General features: G+C 35.3%; 3 protein-coding genes across 4 annotated transcripts in view; 2 read left to right on the top strand and 1 right to left on the bottom strand.

The window, feature by feature from the left end:
- Positions 1-16,066, bottom strand: part of LOC127865239 (E3 ubiquitin-protein ligase RNF185-like) — a 422,044-nt gene that overhangs the window by 297,274 nt on the left and 108,704 nt on the right. The gene's annotated exons all lie outside the window — the stretch shown is intronic.
- LOC127865244 (uncharacterized) lies at positions 76-7,513 on the top strand. 2 transcript variants are annotated; one of them, XM_052405281.1, is made up of 6 exons: positions 76-1,264; positions 1,547-1,611; positions 3,638-3,772; positions 4,130-4,260; positions 4,470-4,528; positions 7,443-7,513. In XM_052405281.1, the coding sequence occupies exons 1-4, from the start codon at positions 1,092-1,094 to the stop codon at positions 4,234-4,236; spliced, it is 480 nt and encodes a 159-aa protein (XP_052261241.1). In that variant the 5' UTR covers positions 76-1,091; the 3' UTR covers positions 4,237-4,260; positions 4,470-4,528; positions 7,443-7,513. The 2 variants fall into 2 exon arrangements, with proteins under 2 accessions (XP_052261241.1, XP_052261242.1); XM_052405282.1 differs by having other exon boundaries at positions 80-1,264; positions 4,133-4,260.
- LOC127843450 (atrial natriuretic peptide receptor 2-like) lies at positions 7,362-12,290 on the top strand. Its single transcript, XM_052373227.1, has 5 exons — positions 7,362-7,511; positions 7,693-7,867; positions 8,342-8,440; positions 11,198-11,286; positions 11,839-12,290. Exons 1-5 carry the CDS (start codon positions 7,362-7,364, stop codon positions 11,896-11,898), a joined length of 573 nt encoding a protein of 190 aa, XP_052229187.1. The 3' UTR covers positions 11,899-12,290.

The following is a 16,066-nucleotide window of genomic DNA, read 5'->3' as shown; positions in this document are numbered from 1 at the left end:
TTGTTGTTGGTGTTGTTGTTTTTGTCGTTTAATTGGTACGTCAACATCAACTATTATTTGCAAGTTCATTCTTATTTGGAATTTTACTAGTCAGAAACCGGTGAAAGGTTGACGAGTTATGCTTGCGTTTTAATTTTTGTTTTAAATTACTCTCACATATTATCAGCTTTATGCACATACTGTGAAACGGGCACGGACGCATAACACACTGTTCAAGTCAAGCCCCTTATAGATATCTGTTCTTATAATGGGTCAAATGAATGCAAGCTTTTATTCCTTAAGAATATTCGGATATATCAGAGTGTCGGTAAACATTAAGAGAATGACAAGGTACTGCCCTTTCGTTTGGTTATATTTCATGTAAGACGATTGACGTGTTCATGATGACGTATTGAGCACAGGAAAGTAATTCTAAAGCTTGTTTAGTAGATTTAGTTTCATTTTGTGTCATACGTTTACCACACCTTGATAAAATACTGTTTTTTGTGTCAATTCTGGATATCTATTCTGAAAGGATTCCGAGTTATATGTCTTTGCTCCCAACACCTAATAATCTAAAATTAAAAAAAATCATATCAGATACCTTTGTAAAAGGCCAAAATAAGCGTAGATATGATGCATATTTTGATGAAACTGTAATTATGTCATTAAGTTGTCGACATAATTGGGCATTTTGATGTTACAGTTTATTTAAGCGTCGATTACCAATTTGCATGATTAATTTCTCATTAAAACACAAACTTCGCATATGTGTGTAATTTGCCAAACCATATATACCTGAAAATGTATTGCACCTGTGTGCATGTAATAGATATGTTAAAAGGTAGTCAATTACATTGCATTCTATAAGAATCTCTGAGGATTTTGTACTTTAGAATAAGGTCCCGAATTCTCGAAAATTCTTAATTCATAACGATTAAATTAAGACTTAAACCCCATTAAATGATTAAGCTAAGTACTGCAACTTAAGCCGTTTTCTTAAACGAACTGAGCGAAGTGTTTAGCTAAGCGATTTTATGCGATTAACTTGCCGATAGTTTTGAGTACTATCGGAACTCTTCCAAAAGTCGTCTGTTTACAAACAAAACAAAATGGCCGAAGAAAAAACCAAGAAACGCTGTCAAAATTGGTCAAAGGCAGAAAAGGTCTTTGCCTTAAAACTTATCAAATCACAGGAAGATATTTTTGAGAGATTTCAAGGGGCCAATCAAGGCAAGCTGAAAAAGAAGCTATGCTGGGAGAAGATCGCCCTGGAATTGAAGGCGTTTGTAAAGTTTCTGATTTTTGCAAAAGTTAATGTATTGATATATTGTGTAATAAGTGATTGTTTATAATAAATGAGGTTTATTTTGAGTAATTTGTTACACGGTCGAGATCTACTATAGTATTCTTTTAATTTCTCATTTTCTCAAAAAAATTATAAACAACCACGATTTATTACATGCGGAAAAAATCTTTCAATGTTCGCAAAAAGAAACTATTTTATTCATTTCAAGTTGCTCATTCGTACGTACGCTGATAAAACTTTAAAATATAAAAATTACAGGTCAGGCGTATGCTCAGAAAATCGGGGAGTGGAGGAGATCCGTTTAAGAACTCCTAAGAACAGTGGTAAGTTATGTGCTTTTTACAATATAAGCGACACAATACAGTACACATTTCGTCTAAGTGAAATCCATTTCAAACGAGGTTATTAAAAAGTGAAATAAAATGCATTTGCAGATATTTTCATAGTTACTGGCGTACAAGACAAATTGCATGCGAAATATGTTATAATTATTGCATAACACACCGTTCTCGATTAACAAATATTCAACATAAAAGACTTGAAAGGACTTACCTTTCATCATGTTTATGTCCATTCCTTAACTTAAGAAACTACTGTATCCATAATGAAGTCAAATATGTAATTCCCCAAAGCTTTATACAAACGGCTACGTACGCATTTCATTCAATGAAACATGTACATGAACGAGTACAAAGCTGCTTTGGCACTTACATAATTCATAATTCAAACGAATTTCAAATTGTCCCACTAAAGAAATTGATTAGTCTACATGTTAAGTGTGAAAAACGATCCCTGGTAAATTCAACATATTCATCCAATTACGGCATCTCACTAACATTACTGTTTCTATATTTCAAGTACAAGTTCCAGTTTTGTCATGTTAACTAGGGTTGGATGTCATCATTCGGTTTTGAGTTCACCATTTCTGAATCATAAAAGAAAATTTCATCCAGTTACCAATTGCAAATGGAGACATGTAGATCTATATGTCCCATTGCATATTGAAATCTTCACCCATGTTAGCTCATTTGTCATAATCACCACTATTGTTTCAAGCATATAAATCTACTATAGCACTGAAATCCATCTAAAACACCCATGCCTTGGGAATTTTTATAGTTTCCAATTTTAAATGAACGTCTCACACTTATGAACGGTTAAACTGAAATGGTAGTTCGCGGGTGACGACGCGCTTTTGCACACGGTCCAATTTCATTGGTTGATTTCACTATTTCGGTTTACGCAGCATGTCATGAGAATGTGTAATGAGTTTTTTTTATCATATCAGTTTTGTTAATCGTATTATCAACACAATTTATTTTGTAATGCATTAATAGTTATCAAATATTAATACTATTGAATAACATACGCGTTAATTTTAAGTTATGAACGAATTAAAATTTGTAAAATGTACTGTCCCAAATTCAGTATACGGAGCATCCCATATAACATTAATGGGTGTATTCAGTATATTCATAACTAAGCCGTATTGCAATATCGTATTATTGGAAATAATTTTTATGGCGACAATGCAAAGCAAATATATGAACTTCATAGCGTTATTATAGCGGTTGTTAGAGGGACTATGGCAACAAAAAAAACAATTCCAATTTAAATTTCAAATATCAAATAAATACGCTAAGCGAATAGATATTCGTTGAAGAACCACATGTAGTAAAAGACAACAAGAGACATTTGGTAAACATCAAGAAAACGGCCAAACAAATAAAAACCAATTCATGAAATGTTTTGTATGTCAAAATGCCTAAAATATTTCATGTGAATTATACCCAGTTTAAACCGTGGATATATACGCTTGCATTATATTATTATTTTCATTTGCCGAAGCCCTTTTTAAATTTTCAATATAAATGGCTCGATTCCCGCTCCCTGAAAATGTGATTTTTGTTGGTGGCAGTTGGTGTTTTCTCCAGGTTAAATGCACCCCCCCCCCCACACACACACCGCATAAGTTCACATCATAGTTAAAATGTTTTAGTAAAAAAAAGTAGTTTGATCATTCACAATTGATCACAGTATTCCTTAGTCTAGGCTAAGTAGATCTAGTTTAGAGTGCTGGGACACGCACTGATTCCACACATAATGCAGCCTCATGTCGGAATCGCCTCATTAATTCGGACTATCACCTAGGCGAACTAGTGTTCGATTCCCGCTACCGGTACAGAGTTCGGCTGGCGGTCACCATACCGGACCGGTCGAGTTTCTCCCAAAGCATGGAATGCCCGATTATGCTAAAAGGCTAATAACGTCAATTTAAATGAATGAAACGCAATTACACTACAATTAAATATCTATTCGATTGCGTATCAAAATGAGATCTCATTTCAGTGCGAAGTAAAGTCGACGATTCCAGATCAACTGGCCAAGGAAGGGGGGACTTCTCCATTGAAGAAGAGATCGTGGCCGGTATTCTTCGCTATCGAAATCCCCACGAACTGAACGGGATACCGGGGTGTGTGGAAAGTAAGTAATTTGCATAGCGTTTGTGTGATATTTCAGTTATATGTTTATAAATGTCAATTATTGTACAATCGGGCATCATTTACATCAAATGTCCCTGTGCACCCAGCAACTGTAATTCAGTCAATAAATTGTCTACTGCCAGGGTTATGATGCTAGAGCGAGCGAAAATGTATGGCTTGGCATAAATCGGGCCTGGCAATAACCGAGGATAGAACCAGCGATCACTGGATTTGTATTCCATTAATCTACAAGCTAAGAAAACTGGCTTGATTGTGAAGAATTTCAGTAATAATAACTTATACCAGTTGCTTGTTTTAATCTTATGAATCACTGTGTGATTATGTGCCTACATTCGAGAAGGAGAACAGATCGCCAAAAGAGGGTCAACCATCTTCTTCAACAGCCACCTGCAGCGTGCAGAAATGCTCCCCACCTGCAGCTGTCACCACGAAGCCATGTTCTAGTGGCATATCGAACGGGAACGTACTGTAAGTTCACAAAGCTGGATAAACTATGTCCGTCTTCCGTTTTAATAAAGGCAAGTTAGTGTGATGATGTTTCGTACAACATGGACAACTGTGCAAATTATAACACTTTGTAAATTTCCCTTATTTTATTTCTGTGGAAAAAAATACATTAAATATGGCTTATCAATTGTAGAAATATGTTTCTTTCAATATCAATAATTTTCTAACAGATACGAGATACTCTTGGAGTCAGATGTTTCAACAGGAGTGACTCCAGAGAAAAACAGAGGTGATTATAAGCCACTTAAATACTAATTAAAACAATACATGTATTATAAAATCTTAAGTAATTGTTAACACGCTTTTCATAAGAAATCACCATAATCAAAACAGAACTTGTTTAAAAACAAGAGGGCCAAGATGGCCCTAGTTCGCTCACCCCTTTTTTTACAAGGCCTTGTTTATTGCTTAGTTGAAAATTCAGTACTCTAGAGCATATAAGATTGGTTCTCTTCTGTTTACTTTTGCAGTGTGAGCATATGATTAATTCCGATTGAATACTGTCAATTTGCATGTTTTCTTTGCAACGCAAACATTTGCAAGTAATGCTAATTTTACTTGTGATTACAAGGTTTTTGTAAAATATGAACCTTGTGACCACGATTTTGACCCCACATGAACCAATGTCATAATTTGCCTTGATATCATCAAGAAAAACATCCTGGTCAAGTATCATCATTATTGACATTCTAAGGGCAATAATTCTGGCATTTATTATGCGATTTTGCTCATCAAACTTGACTGAGATCTTGTAACCATATAGCTTCGATTAAGAATGCTTGGGAAATGTGAATGCTAGAGTGTTTACAAACCAAATGTGGACGGACGGACATACGACGGACAACGACCGATCCTAAAACCTCACCTGAGCAATCAGGTGAGCTAAAAAGTGTGTGTTTTTCACCGATCTGAGACCTTTTCCAACTTGTCTGAGATATCGATAAACCAATGTCTTGACTAAGTTTCACGATGATTAGGTAAAACATGACTTCTAGAGAGTTCACAAGGTTTCTCTATACTCATATAATAAAGACTGTCACACCCCCCTGGCGATCATGTTTTTAGAACAATCGGAAAAATTATGATGGCCAGCTAACAAGCAAAAATAATATGACATATCAATACGGCAATGAAATTCGTGAAAGAATATGTTTGCTAACATTCATTTCATCTAGTTTTTGTTCATGCAAGCGCTTGTAATGACTCTGAAAGTGCATCTTAGATTTGAAGAATAACCTCGCATCCTTATAGTGGCCACAGCATGTCGTTTATGACTTTTGATTGTCTGCGATACTGCATAAGGCTAGCCCATTACTTTCCACCATTTGACCAAAGAAACAAATTTGAAGACAGGAGTGTTTGTATGCATTGTCTTTATTTGGTATACATATGTACGCACGCGTGCAGTTCATACCGTATATTGTCCGGTGAACGAAGTAAAACATATTATTTAAGCCATGCCCGATTTGAGTGAATGTCAATTGGTTTAATGTCAAAGAACGGCTTAAAGAAGTATCTTGTCCAGTTTAATGACTGTCCATGTGCGTTTTCGCAGGGCTGAATATGCTCGGACTTCAGTTTTTCACCGCTTACATTATCATTTAGATTGATCGGTCGTTGTTTCGTGAACATTGCGCTTATATGTAAAATGATGTAAACTAAAACTGACGTAACTTTATAAGGTCTTTTCAATTTAATTAGTCGCTAATTAAACATAATACTACGAAAGCCTTGAGCGAGGTCAATTAAACTGTTTCAACAAAGTAGGGTATGTAATTCCGGATCGAGAGTAAGTAGGTTCCTTGCTCCGTGTTCCTTATTCCTTATTCGCATGAGGAATAAGGAACTGTTCCTTATTCCTATTTACGCATAACATTTTTGATATACGGGGAGGGTTTTAAAGAAAAATAGTGCAAAAATTTCTTTATTTAATCAAAACAAAATAACTCGAATACATTTACTTTAGGTGTAACGTTATATATTCATGTGTCTTCTTCGCGCATTAATAGGATTTCTTGTTAAAACCGAACCGATATTTTACACTCCGACTTAAGGGATCAATACAGAGACCTCGTAATTGCTGAGCGGACACCATATCCACTACACCATAGCCACAGAATCATCTTTAAATTCCAGAGTAAGCACACAAGTATGAGGCATTAGATCTAAAAGCTTGGCACATGTGAAACACTTTTTTCCATCTACCCAAAAATACGATTTTTTTTTAGATGCATTACTTTTTTATTGAAACAGTTATAATGTTTTAAACACAAAAGTGTCCATATATTTATTAAAATACATGGTTATAAAAAAAGCTTTTACCTGTAAATTAGGTAGCACATATTTCCATATTAAACTGCTTTATAACATATAGAACATAAGCATAATTCACATATAAATTTGATGTTTGTCTATAAATGTCTTTTTATAAATTATATTATTACTAATAGGCTGGTGGATCAGTACTGATCCCCCATTGTATATTGTAATAATATTTGTTTACTATTATGTGTTATATCTTTGTATTTTCTGCCAAACGAAGTTATGTTTCTGTAAGAGTTTACGTCACATCCTGTGTTTTTGTTTACATTAATACAACTGATGAAGTAAATGGCCGAAACATGCTTAGTATTAGAAACATAAACAAAAGTAACGTGTTTGTACGGATTTTTTATTATATTATAAATATCGTACACATTTATGACAATTTCATTATCATTGATATGTATAGGATACTAATTAAAAAGGATATCAATTAAAGTTGACAACTCACAAAAACGAACATCGTCAATTAAACTTTACAGTTACCTTCCGAAATAAAGAAGCCTTTCGTTCTTAATAATGTATAATCCCTCGCTCTTGGAGTGTTTTTGCGATTGTTCAGGCATTTTATTTTAACAATACATGTCTTTTGCTACAATAAGAAAATATGTAAGGCTAATTTGAACGCGCGTATTACCCGATATTTTAAAATGAGCATCAATATTGTTCATTGTACACTACATTAATGTATATGTCAGCGAACAATAGTCTATAAACATATTTACGTATGTGCTAAAGTGATGATTGTGTCCCTTCTATTGAGGTTGTCAACGCTCAATGTCGATGATGATGTTATTGCAGATATGTTTTATATATTTCAGGTCGTTGATTTGCTAAATGACCTATACACATGTTTCGATGCAATCATAGAAAACTACGACGTATACAAGGTAAGACCAAAATGCATCGATGTATGATTAACATGGATTAACGTTACGGAACGCATATATTGTGGAAAAAGAATGTTTGTGTTAAACAATTATAGGTATTTGTGATCATACGACATACAGGTTAATGCATAATCCCAAACATTGTAATTCATTGCTCATTATAACGAAACTTCACCGACAGGTTGAAACCATCGGCGACACGTACATGGTTGCCTCCGGACTTCCGGAACGCAACGGTAACGAGCATGTGCGACAGATTGCTCTGATGTCACTGGAAATAATCCACAGTGTGTGCCAGTTTGTGATTCGTCACCAACCTGAAGTACCGCTAAGGGCGCCTATTGGATTACATTATGGTTTGTATAGTCGTGCGCTATTGTGAACGTGACTAACCAACGAAAATCCGGTTGAACTAATACGTTAAGCATATCATTATAGCATTAATGTCTATGAACCGAGCTTTTCTGGATTTATTGGTTTATTACGCGTATCCTTGTAAACAAAGCAATCCGTGGATTTGTTTTGTATATTTCAATTGCTAACTAACTTAAGTACTTGCAAAACTGTTGTTACTTCGTTAGATTCTAAATTTCGAAGATTTTGTAAATAGTGCACTGAAATCAACTTGTGAACAAAGTACACTCATTTTAAATTGGTTGTGGATACCGAATTATAAAGAAAATTGTTTTAAAAGTACACTTTTATTAAGCCATGAAGTATAACTTCTAGCAGTTATGGAATTTAATTTATAAAGTAACACAGTTATTTGATTGCATTCAATATACCAACAAGAAGTCAAGCTCATTAGTAATGTGCAACTACTCTCACAGGTCCTGTCTGCGCAGGCGTGGTAGGACGAAAGATGCCAAGGTACTGTCTATTTGGGGACACCGTGAACACTGCCAGTCGCATGAAGTCCAGCGGCAAAGGTCGGATTTTAGAAATGAGTGGCTGGTTATACTTTTAACATTAAACCTCGATTGTCACAATCGGGGCTGTTTCGAGATAGCCTTAAAGAAAGTCGGATTTGTCACACTGAATCAACTTTTTGCACCTTTTTCTACTCCCCTTTATTTCGCTCAGAATGCTTATGGAGTCCCGATTTATGTGGTCTTGTCATATTATCATTGCATTCAAAAGAAAAGAAATTCCCTCCATTCTGTTTGCTATGCTGTTTCGGCGAGATTCAACTCTATGTAATTATATGTGTCTGTAAATGAAAATTTCGATATCGCAATATATGTAAATAGGATCATTAATAGGTTCTACTGAATAATAATCTGACATCACTTACACTCTCTTACTCGCACTTTCTAAATATGTGGTCCTAAAAGGCATTTTCTATGAGTGTCACGCATATCTTTTCCGATTTGAAATGATTCCCATTATCAATCGCAATCCATAGGTTCATTTGAGAAAAACGACCGACATTTTTTTTAATTTAAACAAGTCAATTTCCACTTACGAAGCAAAAGTTTTATTTAAAATATACAGGTATATAGGTAATATAATTCAGATTGTTTACATGTATTACTTTTGTATCTTTGATTAGGATGTTTTTATTATGCATAATATATGTTTTGCAATTATTATTTATTTGGTAGTATTTGTAATCGAATCATTTGCCTTGTTAAATTGGTTACATGTGGCTAGAAGAGTTGCCCTTACAACCATTTGCCATGTCTTTAATATCAATACTCAATCTTCTCCATTATATATGAAGGAACATATTACCTTAGCTAGCTCTGTTCATAAACACAAAACTAGGTTCATAGCAAAGGCTCTTAAATGTACAGACTCTGTTAAATGGGACGAGAATCCCTTCTACTTTATAGAGTGTAGCCGTTACACCATGCCTAAGGTAAAATGGTTTAGTAAAATGACATTTGCCTATAGGGGATGCACTTTGTGGAATAATTTACCACAGAATACTAGAAACTCTGCAATATATAATACCTTCAAGTTCAGTACTAAGGAACATTTTATTACTTGATTCTTAACCATTTTTTTTATTTACTTTTAATTAATCTTTTGTGTGTCTGTAGGTTGCTCGGATTGATTGTTAATTGCTTGTTGTCACTTTATTTTTACAAGCTTTGAAATCTAAATGCATGTCGTTCTCGGCATTATTTTAGAATAGTTACAGGCACTAAGTTTTAATATTTTAATACTGAATAATCTCAAACTAGGTGCAGTATAGATGTTTTGTGTTATTTATAGTTGTCTTTCTTAATAGTGACTTGATGAAGGTGCTCAAATCAAAATTGAAGTACATGTGTGTGTGTTATGCTTATATTGTCATGTATTATGCAATTATATATTGAAATCAATCAATCAATCAAATCAATCAATCATTTTGTCAGGTATAGCTTAAGTCAGAAACCGCCAACGTATGATTCCCAAATGTGTTTAGCCAATAAATCAATAGTATTGTCAAGCTCCAGAAATATTTTAAAATTTCCAGTAAGTAAATACAGATACTCCATCAACATTATTTTTATAAACTACCATTTTTCGATTATACTTTCATTGGGGAATAACTACACTTTTCTCTCATAAACTAGGGTTTACCTTGAGAATAAAGGCATTATAACGACCTTAAAAATACGAATGTAAAACTATTAAATATCAAACAAACAGTTCTGTTTTCATAGTTGTAACAATTCGAACTATATTTTGTATCGAAAATGATATGATTGTTGTTTATGGATATGAATAATAACCCATTGTTTTATTCAAAATATAAACAGTATAGTAGTATAGTAAACGACAATCACGTACTATATGGACATTGGCATGTGCATTAACTATTAAGATAATTCAATCTGCATTTCTTTTACTGCATTTAAAATCTTGTTAAAGAGTTGATATCTGATATATATTGTTATATTAATTTGTAACATTTCAGCACGAGCCGATCCGTGATATGTCATTTGAAGTAACTTTTGTTGCTGATGTAAAATACGCAATATAAGTATTTGATACCGTACGAACTTATGTAAGGACATTGAACAACTGGGAATTTCTAATAGTAGTAGTAGTAGAAGCAATCGACGAAGAAGAAGTAGAAGAATTACCAGCATAATTAGAAGTAGTAGTAGTAGTAGTAGTAGTAGTAGTAGTAGTAGTAGTAGTAGTAGTAGTAGTAGTAGTAGTAGTAATAGTAGTAATAGTAGTATAAGAAGTAGTAGTAGTAGTAGTAGTAGTAGTAGTAGTAGTAGTAGTAGTAGTAGTAGTAGTAGTAGTAGTAGTAGTAGCAGCAGCAGCAGCAGCAGCAGCAGCAGTAGTAGTAGTAGTAGTAGTAGTAGAACTAGTAGTAGTAGTGGTAGTGGTAGTGGTAGTAGTAGTAGTAGTAGTAGTAGTAGTAGTAGTAGTAGTAGTAGTAGTAGTAGTAGTAGTAGTAGTAGTAGTAGTAGTATGCCATTCGATACAAAACAAGACTCATTCCGAACATTTAGTTATCAACAAGTGTATAGACATAAAACAATTTTAGGTGTGTATTAATAGATGTATGCAGTCCTAAACAATATCAATACGCATCAGATATACACCAGCTGTTTGCTTTAAATTATGGGTAAAGTTTTATTTATGTGGGGTGGCGCTACGTAAATAATAAAACACATACAATTTCCTCCACTACTTATTATTGATTCTCGTATAATCTACCTGAATGAGTGTCTTTACAGCCATGAACATACATATCAGTGAGGCACCTATGGGCCTTTTGTCATCGGCTTCCTTCACAATAGAAGAGCGAGGAATGATCGAGGTCAAGGTAACGTAGCACTTGTGTTAATGTTTTTGATATCTATCATCGCATTATGATTCCAATGAATAACCCATTCGAGAACGGAAATGCGAACTGTAAAATAAAAAAAATGTTAACGGTAGCGTATTGCCGAATATTTTTTTTCATTAATAATACACCGCCGATAAAAACGAAATCGTCCATTTGATGTATAATACTGTATTATTCGTGCATATGTAATTTAACTTCTAATGCAAACATAGTTAGAATTCTTTACCTGAAAACATAGTGTTCACGTAAATCTCAATAGGTGCTTTTTCTGCTTTTCTGGTTTTGAAAAATAGTATTTGTTCGTTTGTTTTAAAAATTGACCATGTTGTATTAAATAAATGAACCAATTAATGAAGGAATAAACGAAAGAACGAACGAACGACTGAATGAATGTTTCACCTGTTTGAATGTTTCAAAATTTCTTCCATCTGTAAAATAATTGTTCTTAACCCTGCGTAAAACAATATTAATATTAATAAACAAACTCTTTTGCTCGTTAAATAATAACCATATTCCATATATTTTCAGGGAAAGGGGCGAATGCGAACCTACTGGCATGTGAACGAGCTTGATACTCAGGGGAAGTAACAAATGAGACAGGAAACCGAAACCACTTGCAACGGTTACGTCCCCTAGCTGTTAATAGCTATTTATTTATTTTTAATAAGGTTGGTGTAACACCACCCATACATAAGTATCGTTGTGCTGTTGTAAGTTAATGGACTACACTGACATTAAAATAAAAGAAGATAAAGGGAAAATATCACAATTTCAAAACCTCAAATTATGACCTAAAGACTTAAACCGCATATCATCACGTGGTTTCACGATTGGAGCTCGTGCCGTTAGTTTCCATGTAGCAGACTAGCTCCCAGCCTACCTTGAACATATACAGAACATACAGGTTTCTGCACGATCATGCTGAATAACGCTATAACCCATGCACGATAACAGTATGTTAGGTTTTGTCGTGATAATTGTACGTGTCATTAAAATAATAAAAACCTTTGAGGGGTAAAGATTATTTTTCAAGATTAAAGGGTGAACCGTTGTTTTCCATACGCATCTGGGATATTGAAAAAACATTCTTTATAAAACTAATTAATGTTTTACAGAAGTAATATGTCTTCTGTATAATACGTTGATATCCCCCCCCCCCCTTTTAAAAGTGGAGGGATATAGATTTGGTGTTTCAAACTTCGGTTATGTACTAAGTTGACATAATTCATACATGTTTGTGTCAATGATTTATCTTTATATAACATACATACATACGATAAAAACAAATTGTCGAAGGGAAGCAGCATGCGTTTAGTGCAACATTTATGTAATGCAAACACTCATATATATTCACACAGAAGTTTTAGCAAAAAAAGCTGGCTGTCGAGTTAGGATTTGTTTTTAATATGGGCCCACATTTTTCTCTTATGAAAGGGCCCACATGGCACTTTTCCTCAAAAGAGCAGATGTGTTTACTTGTCCCTGATAAACAAGGGGATTAGCGCTAATTCACTCGCAAGCGGCGATAAGCCCCTAGGAAATGTTTTCTTATCACATTGTGCCTACATCCCCGATCATGTCAATAACCCCTTATGATCCTGAATGCTTCATCTATCGATGGTTGATAATTTATGTGAGACGTCTTTTGAATGGCCAGGAAAGAGAAGCAGCGAAGGGAAACAACTGATACTGTAATTCGTAGGGCTTAAAATTGCTGACGTTATAATTTATTGAAAACAGAAAAGAATTAGAGAGGTATTTGGATAATCGTTTTTAATTAGAACCGGTAAGTTTCGTTGTATAAGTCCAAGGCCCATACCTTCGCTAATCAATGGACCGGAACCAAACTACTGCTTCATCTGTAAATCATGAACCAAGTACTCACACACCAAATATCGCATCAATATCTTAAAGCTTTGAAAAAAGTCTGGAAAATAAAATGACGGAAAGACGGACGAAAAAGTACTTTTATGTTTGGCCGTGAACTGATACCATTATGTAACAAATATAGAAGGCAAGAGGCTAAAATACCATCCTTGTCAGTTCACATAGAGCAACCATTATCATCGGGGATGTGCTTGTGCATGTTCTTTGATATATTCTGTAAATATAATATTACTTGTGTAGTGTCTTACGTTGAAACGAGAACTCAAATCACATCCATATACAGTAACGCATGTTTATATTCTTGAATCACAATTTGAATGCTGATTAGATTTATCAGGGGGGGGGGGGGGGTCAGAAAGAAAGCCGGACAGTGTTACATGTACACTGTCATTATATACCAAAAGCATTCGCATTTGATAAATCATTCCTTAATACAATTTTGCAAATTATTAGTTCAATATCTCCTGCAAGCCAATAACCATTAGGTGAAATTGCTGCCGTTTTCGTAATCGTCAGTTGCTGATGTAATAAAATTTCAAATACATGCACTGATTCTTGGTATACGTCAACGGATAGTAGTCTTGCATGTGTTTTCCAATTTGACAAGACAAGGCATTATATGATTTATATACACATATTCGTCAAATGACGTTAACAAACATTATTAAGTGAAACTGTAATGTAAAATTATTTGTATAATTATGTAAATTCGTAATTTGATCCTCAAAACAGTTCGTTAAGATCATGTCCATAGGAACAAAACTTGGCCATATTTCGGGATCAAATGTTTAAGTTAAAAGGTATAAACAAAATAAATATATTTTTATTTTTTTCTTTCTGTTATTAAAACAATATTCATTATAGAAATCTTAGTCTTGATTTTTAGAGATCACAACAAACGTGTTATGCAACCTAACTGACATCGATGGTGAACATCACCTCTTCGTTATTAAATGACCTTATTATGCAAATGTTAGGGATGCATTATATTATAAGTATTTCACACCCCGTACAAATAATACACGTTTAGCGAACTGTGTAACTATCAAACAAAATAATGATTAGAAAAATAGCCATGATTTACTTTTATCATCATCATCATCATCATCATCATCATCATCATCATCATCATCATCATCATCATCATCATCATCATCATTAATCCCTTGAACGGTTTGGTCTTTGAGGAACGACGATACAGAAATCCTCCTCCAGGCAGGTCTGTTGTATGCTGCTGAGAGTTATTCATCCATGTGAAGGAATGTCCACTCTTTAACATTGTCCATCCAGCTTTTTTTCTGACGACCTCGACGTCTACCGCCATCTAGCGTGCCATGGGGAACAGTCTTGCACAAAGAGTCATGCCTGGTGACTTGTCCAAACGAACGGCATCTTTCGACGTTTAACGGTCGCCAGTAGGGGCTCTTGTGGATCAACAAGTGTTGCAGTCATGTATCGGACATACTTGTTGGTCTTATGCTCCGTATTGGAGATGCGTGGCTGTCTTCGGAGACATTAATGTGCAACTGCATTTATCCTGCATGTTTTCTCCGCGTTAAGGGTCCAGGTCTCGCAGTAGTAGCGTAATTTGGAGACTATAAGCAACTTTTAGAGCCTTTACTTGTTGGCGAAGCTGATAAAACTGCTTGTAAAAAATCTTCTCAGTCTGGCAATTGCTGCGGTCGCCATGGCAATTCAAATTCGGTCCTCAGCAGTACTGGCAGCATCCTTGGATAGGGTTCCGCCTAAATACTTGAAGCTTGTCACTTCTTCTAGCTTCTCGCCGTTCATGGTGATCTTGTCACAGGTGTTGGTCGGTCTGTTCACCATGATTTTCGACTTCTCCGATCTGACATCCATCATGTATGCTTCTGCTCTTTCCTGCTCTTAAAGTTCCCTGCTGGTACCATCCATAAGGTCAATGTCATTAGCAAATCTCAAGTTTGAGATGGGTCTTCCACCGATGGAAATAGTGGTGCGGTGGTCATGGAGAGTCTCCTCCATTATGTTTTCTATCTTATGATTGAACAGGACGGGAGAGAGAAGACAAGCATAACGGACGCCCACTGATGTCCTGAAGAAAGCCCTCTTCTGTCCGTTGAGAAGTACTGCGCTGCTTGCGTTTCCTTAGAATTCTTGAATTACTTGCATCAGTCATTCGTCAATGTTGAATCCTCTCATAATATACCACACTCGGTCGAAAGCTTTCTTAAAGTCAACATAGTTGTAGAAAACTCGCGTGGATGTTGCAGGTTTTTCTCAATAATGATTCTGCAAATGAAGATCTGTTCCACTGTGCTCCGCCCAGCTCTGAATGCAGCTTGCTCTTTGGTAAGCAGTTCCTTGGCCTTACTTTGCAATCGATTAAAGATGATGACAGCATGTTTTTGCTGGAATGACTGATGGCGTTGATGGTAGATTTGAGGTTGCCTTTTGGGTGTAGGGATATGACAAGTGACTGGGTCCACCCCTTGGGCCCTTTCTTTTTCTCTCAATTCTTTTGGGAAAGTATCGTTATTGCTGCAGTCGTTGTCTTTCCCATCCTTGCTTAATATGCTCTGATGGACGTTGTCCACTCCCGGAGATTTTCCTGCATAAAGACTACACACTGCCTTCTCCACCTGTGCCTTAAGTATAGACGGACTTTCGTCGTCCTCTTCTGGTCTGTGATCGTTCTGAAAAATACTAGAGTCTTGTTAAAGCGGTTAGTTGTAGAGGTCACTGCAGTATTCAGTCCACATGTTTAGAACTGCGATACTCTCGGTAAAGAGATTACCGTTAGCGTCTGATATAACACTTGTCTTGGGCTGACTGGACTTCGTGAGGGTCTTGAGGGTTCTGTAAGCCTTCTTACTGCTGCCTGCGGTCA

This window comes from Dreissena polymorpha, chromosome 1, assembly GCF_020536995.1.
Source record: "Dreissena polymorpha isolate Duluth1 chromosome 1, UMN_Dpol_1.0, whole genome shotgun sequence".
Lineage (NCBI taxonomy): Eukaryota > Metazoa > Mollusca > Bivalvia > Myida > Dreissenidae > Dreissena > Dreissena polymorpha.
This window is presented reverse-complemented; position numbering and strand designations above follow the sequence as displayed.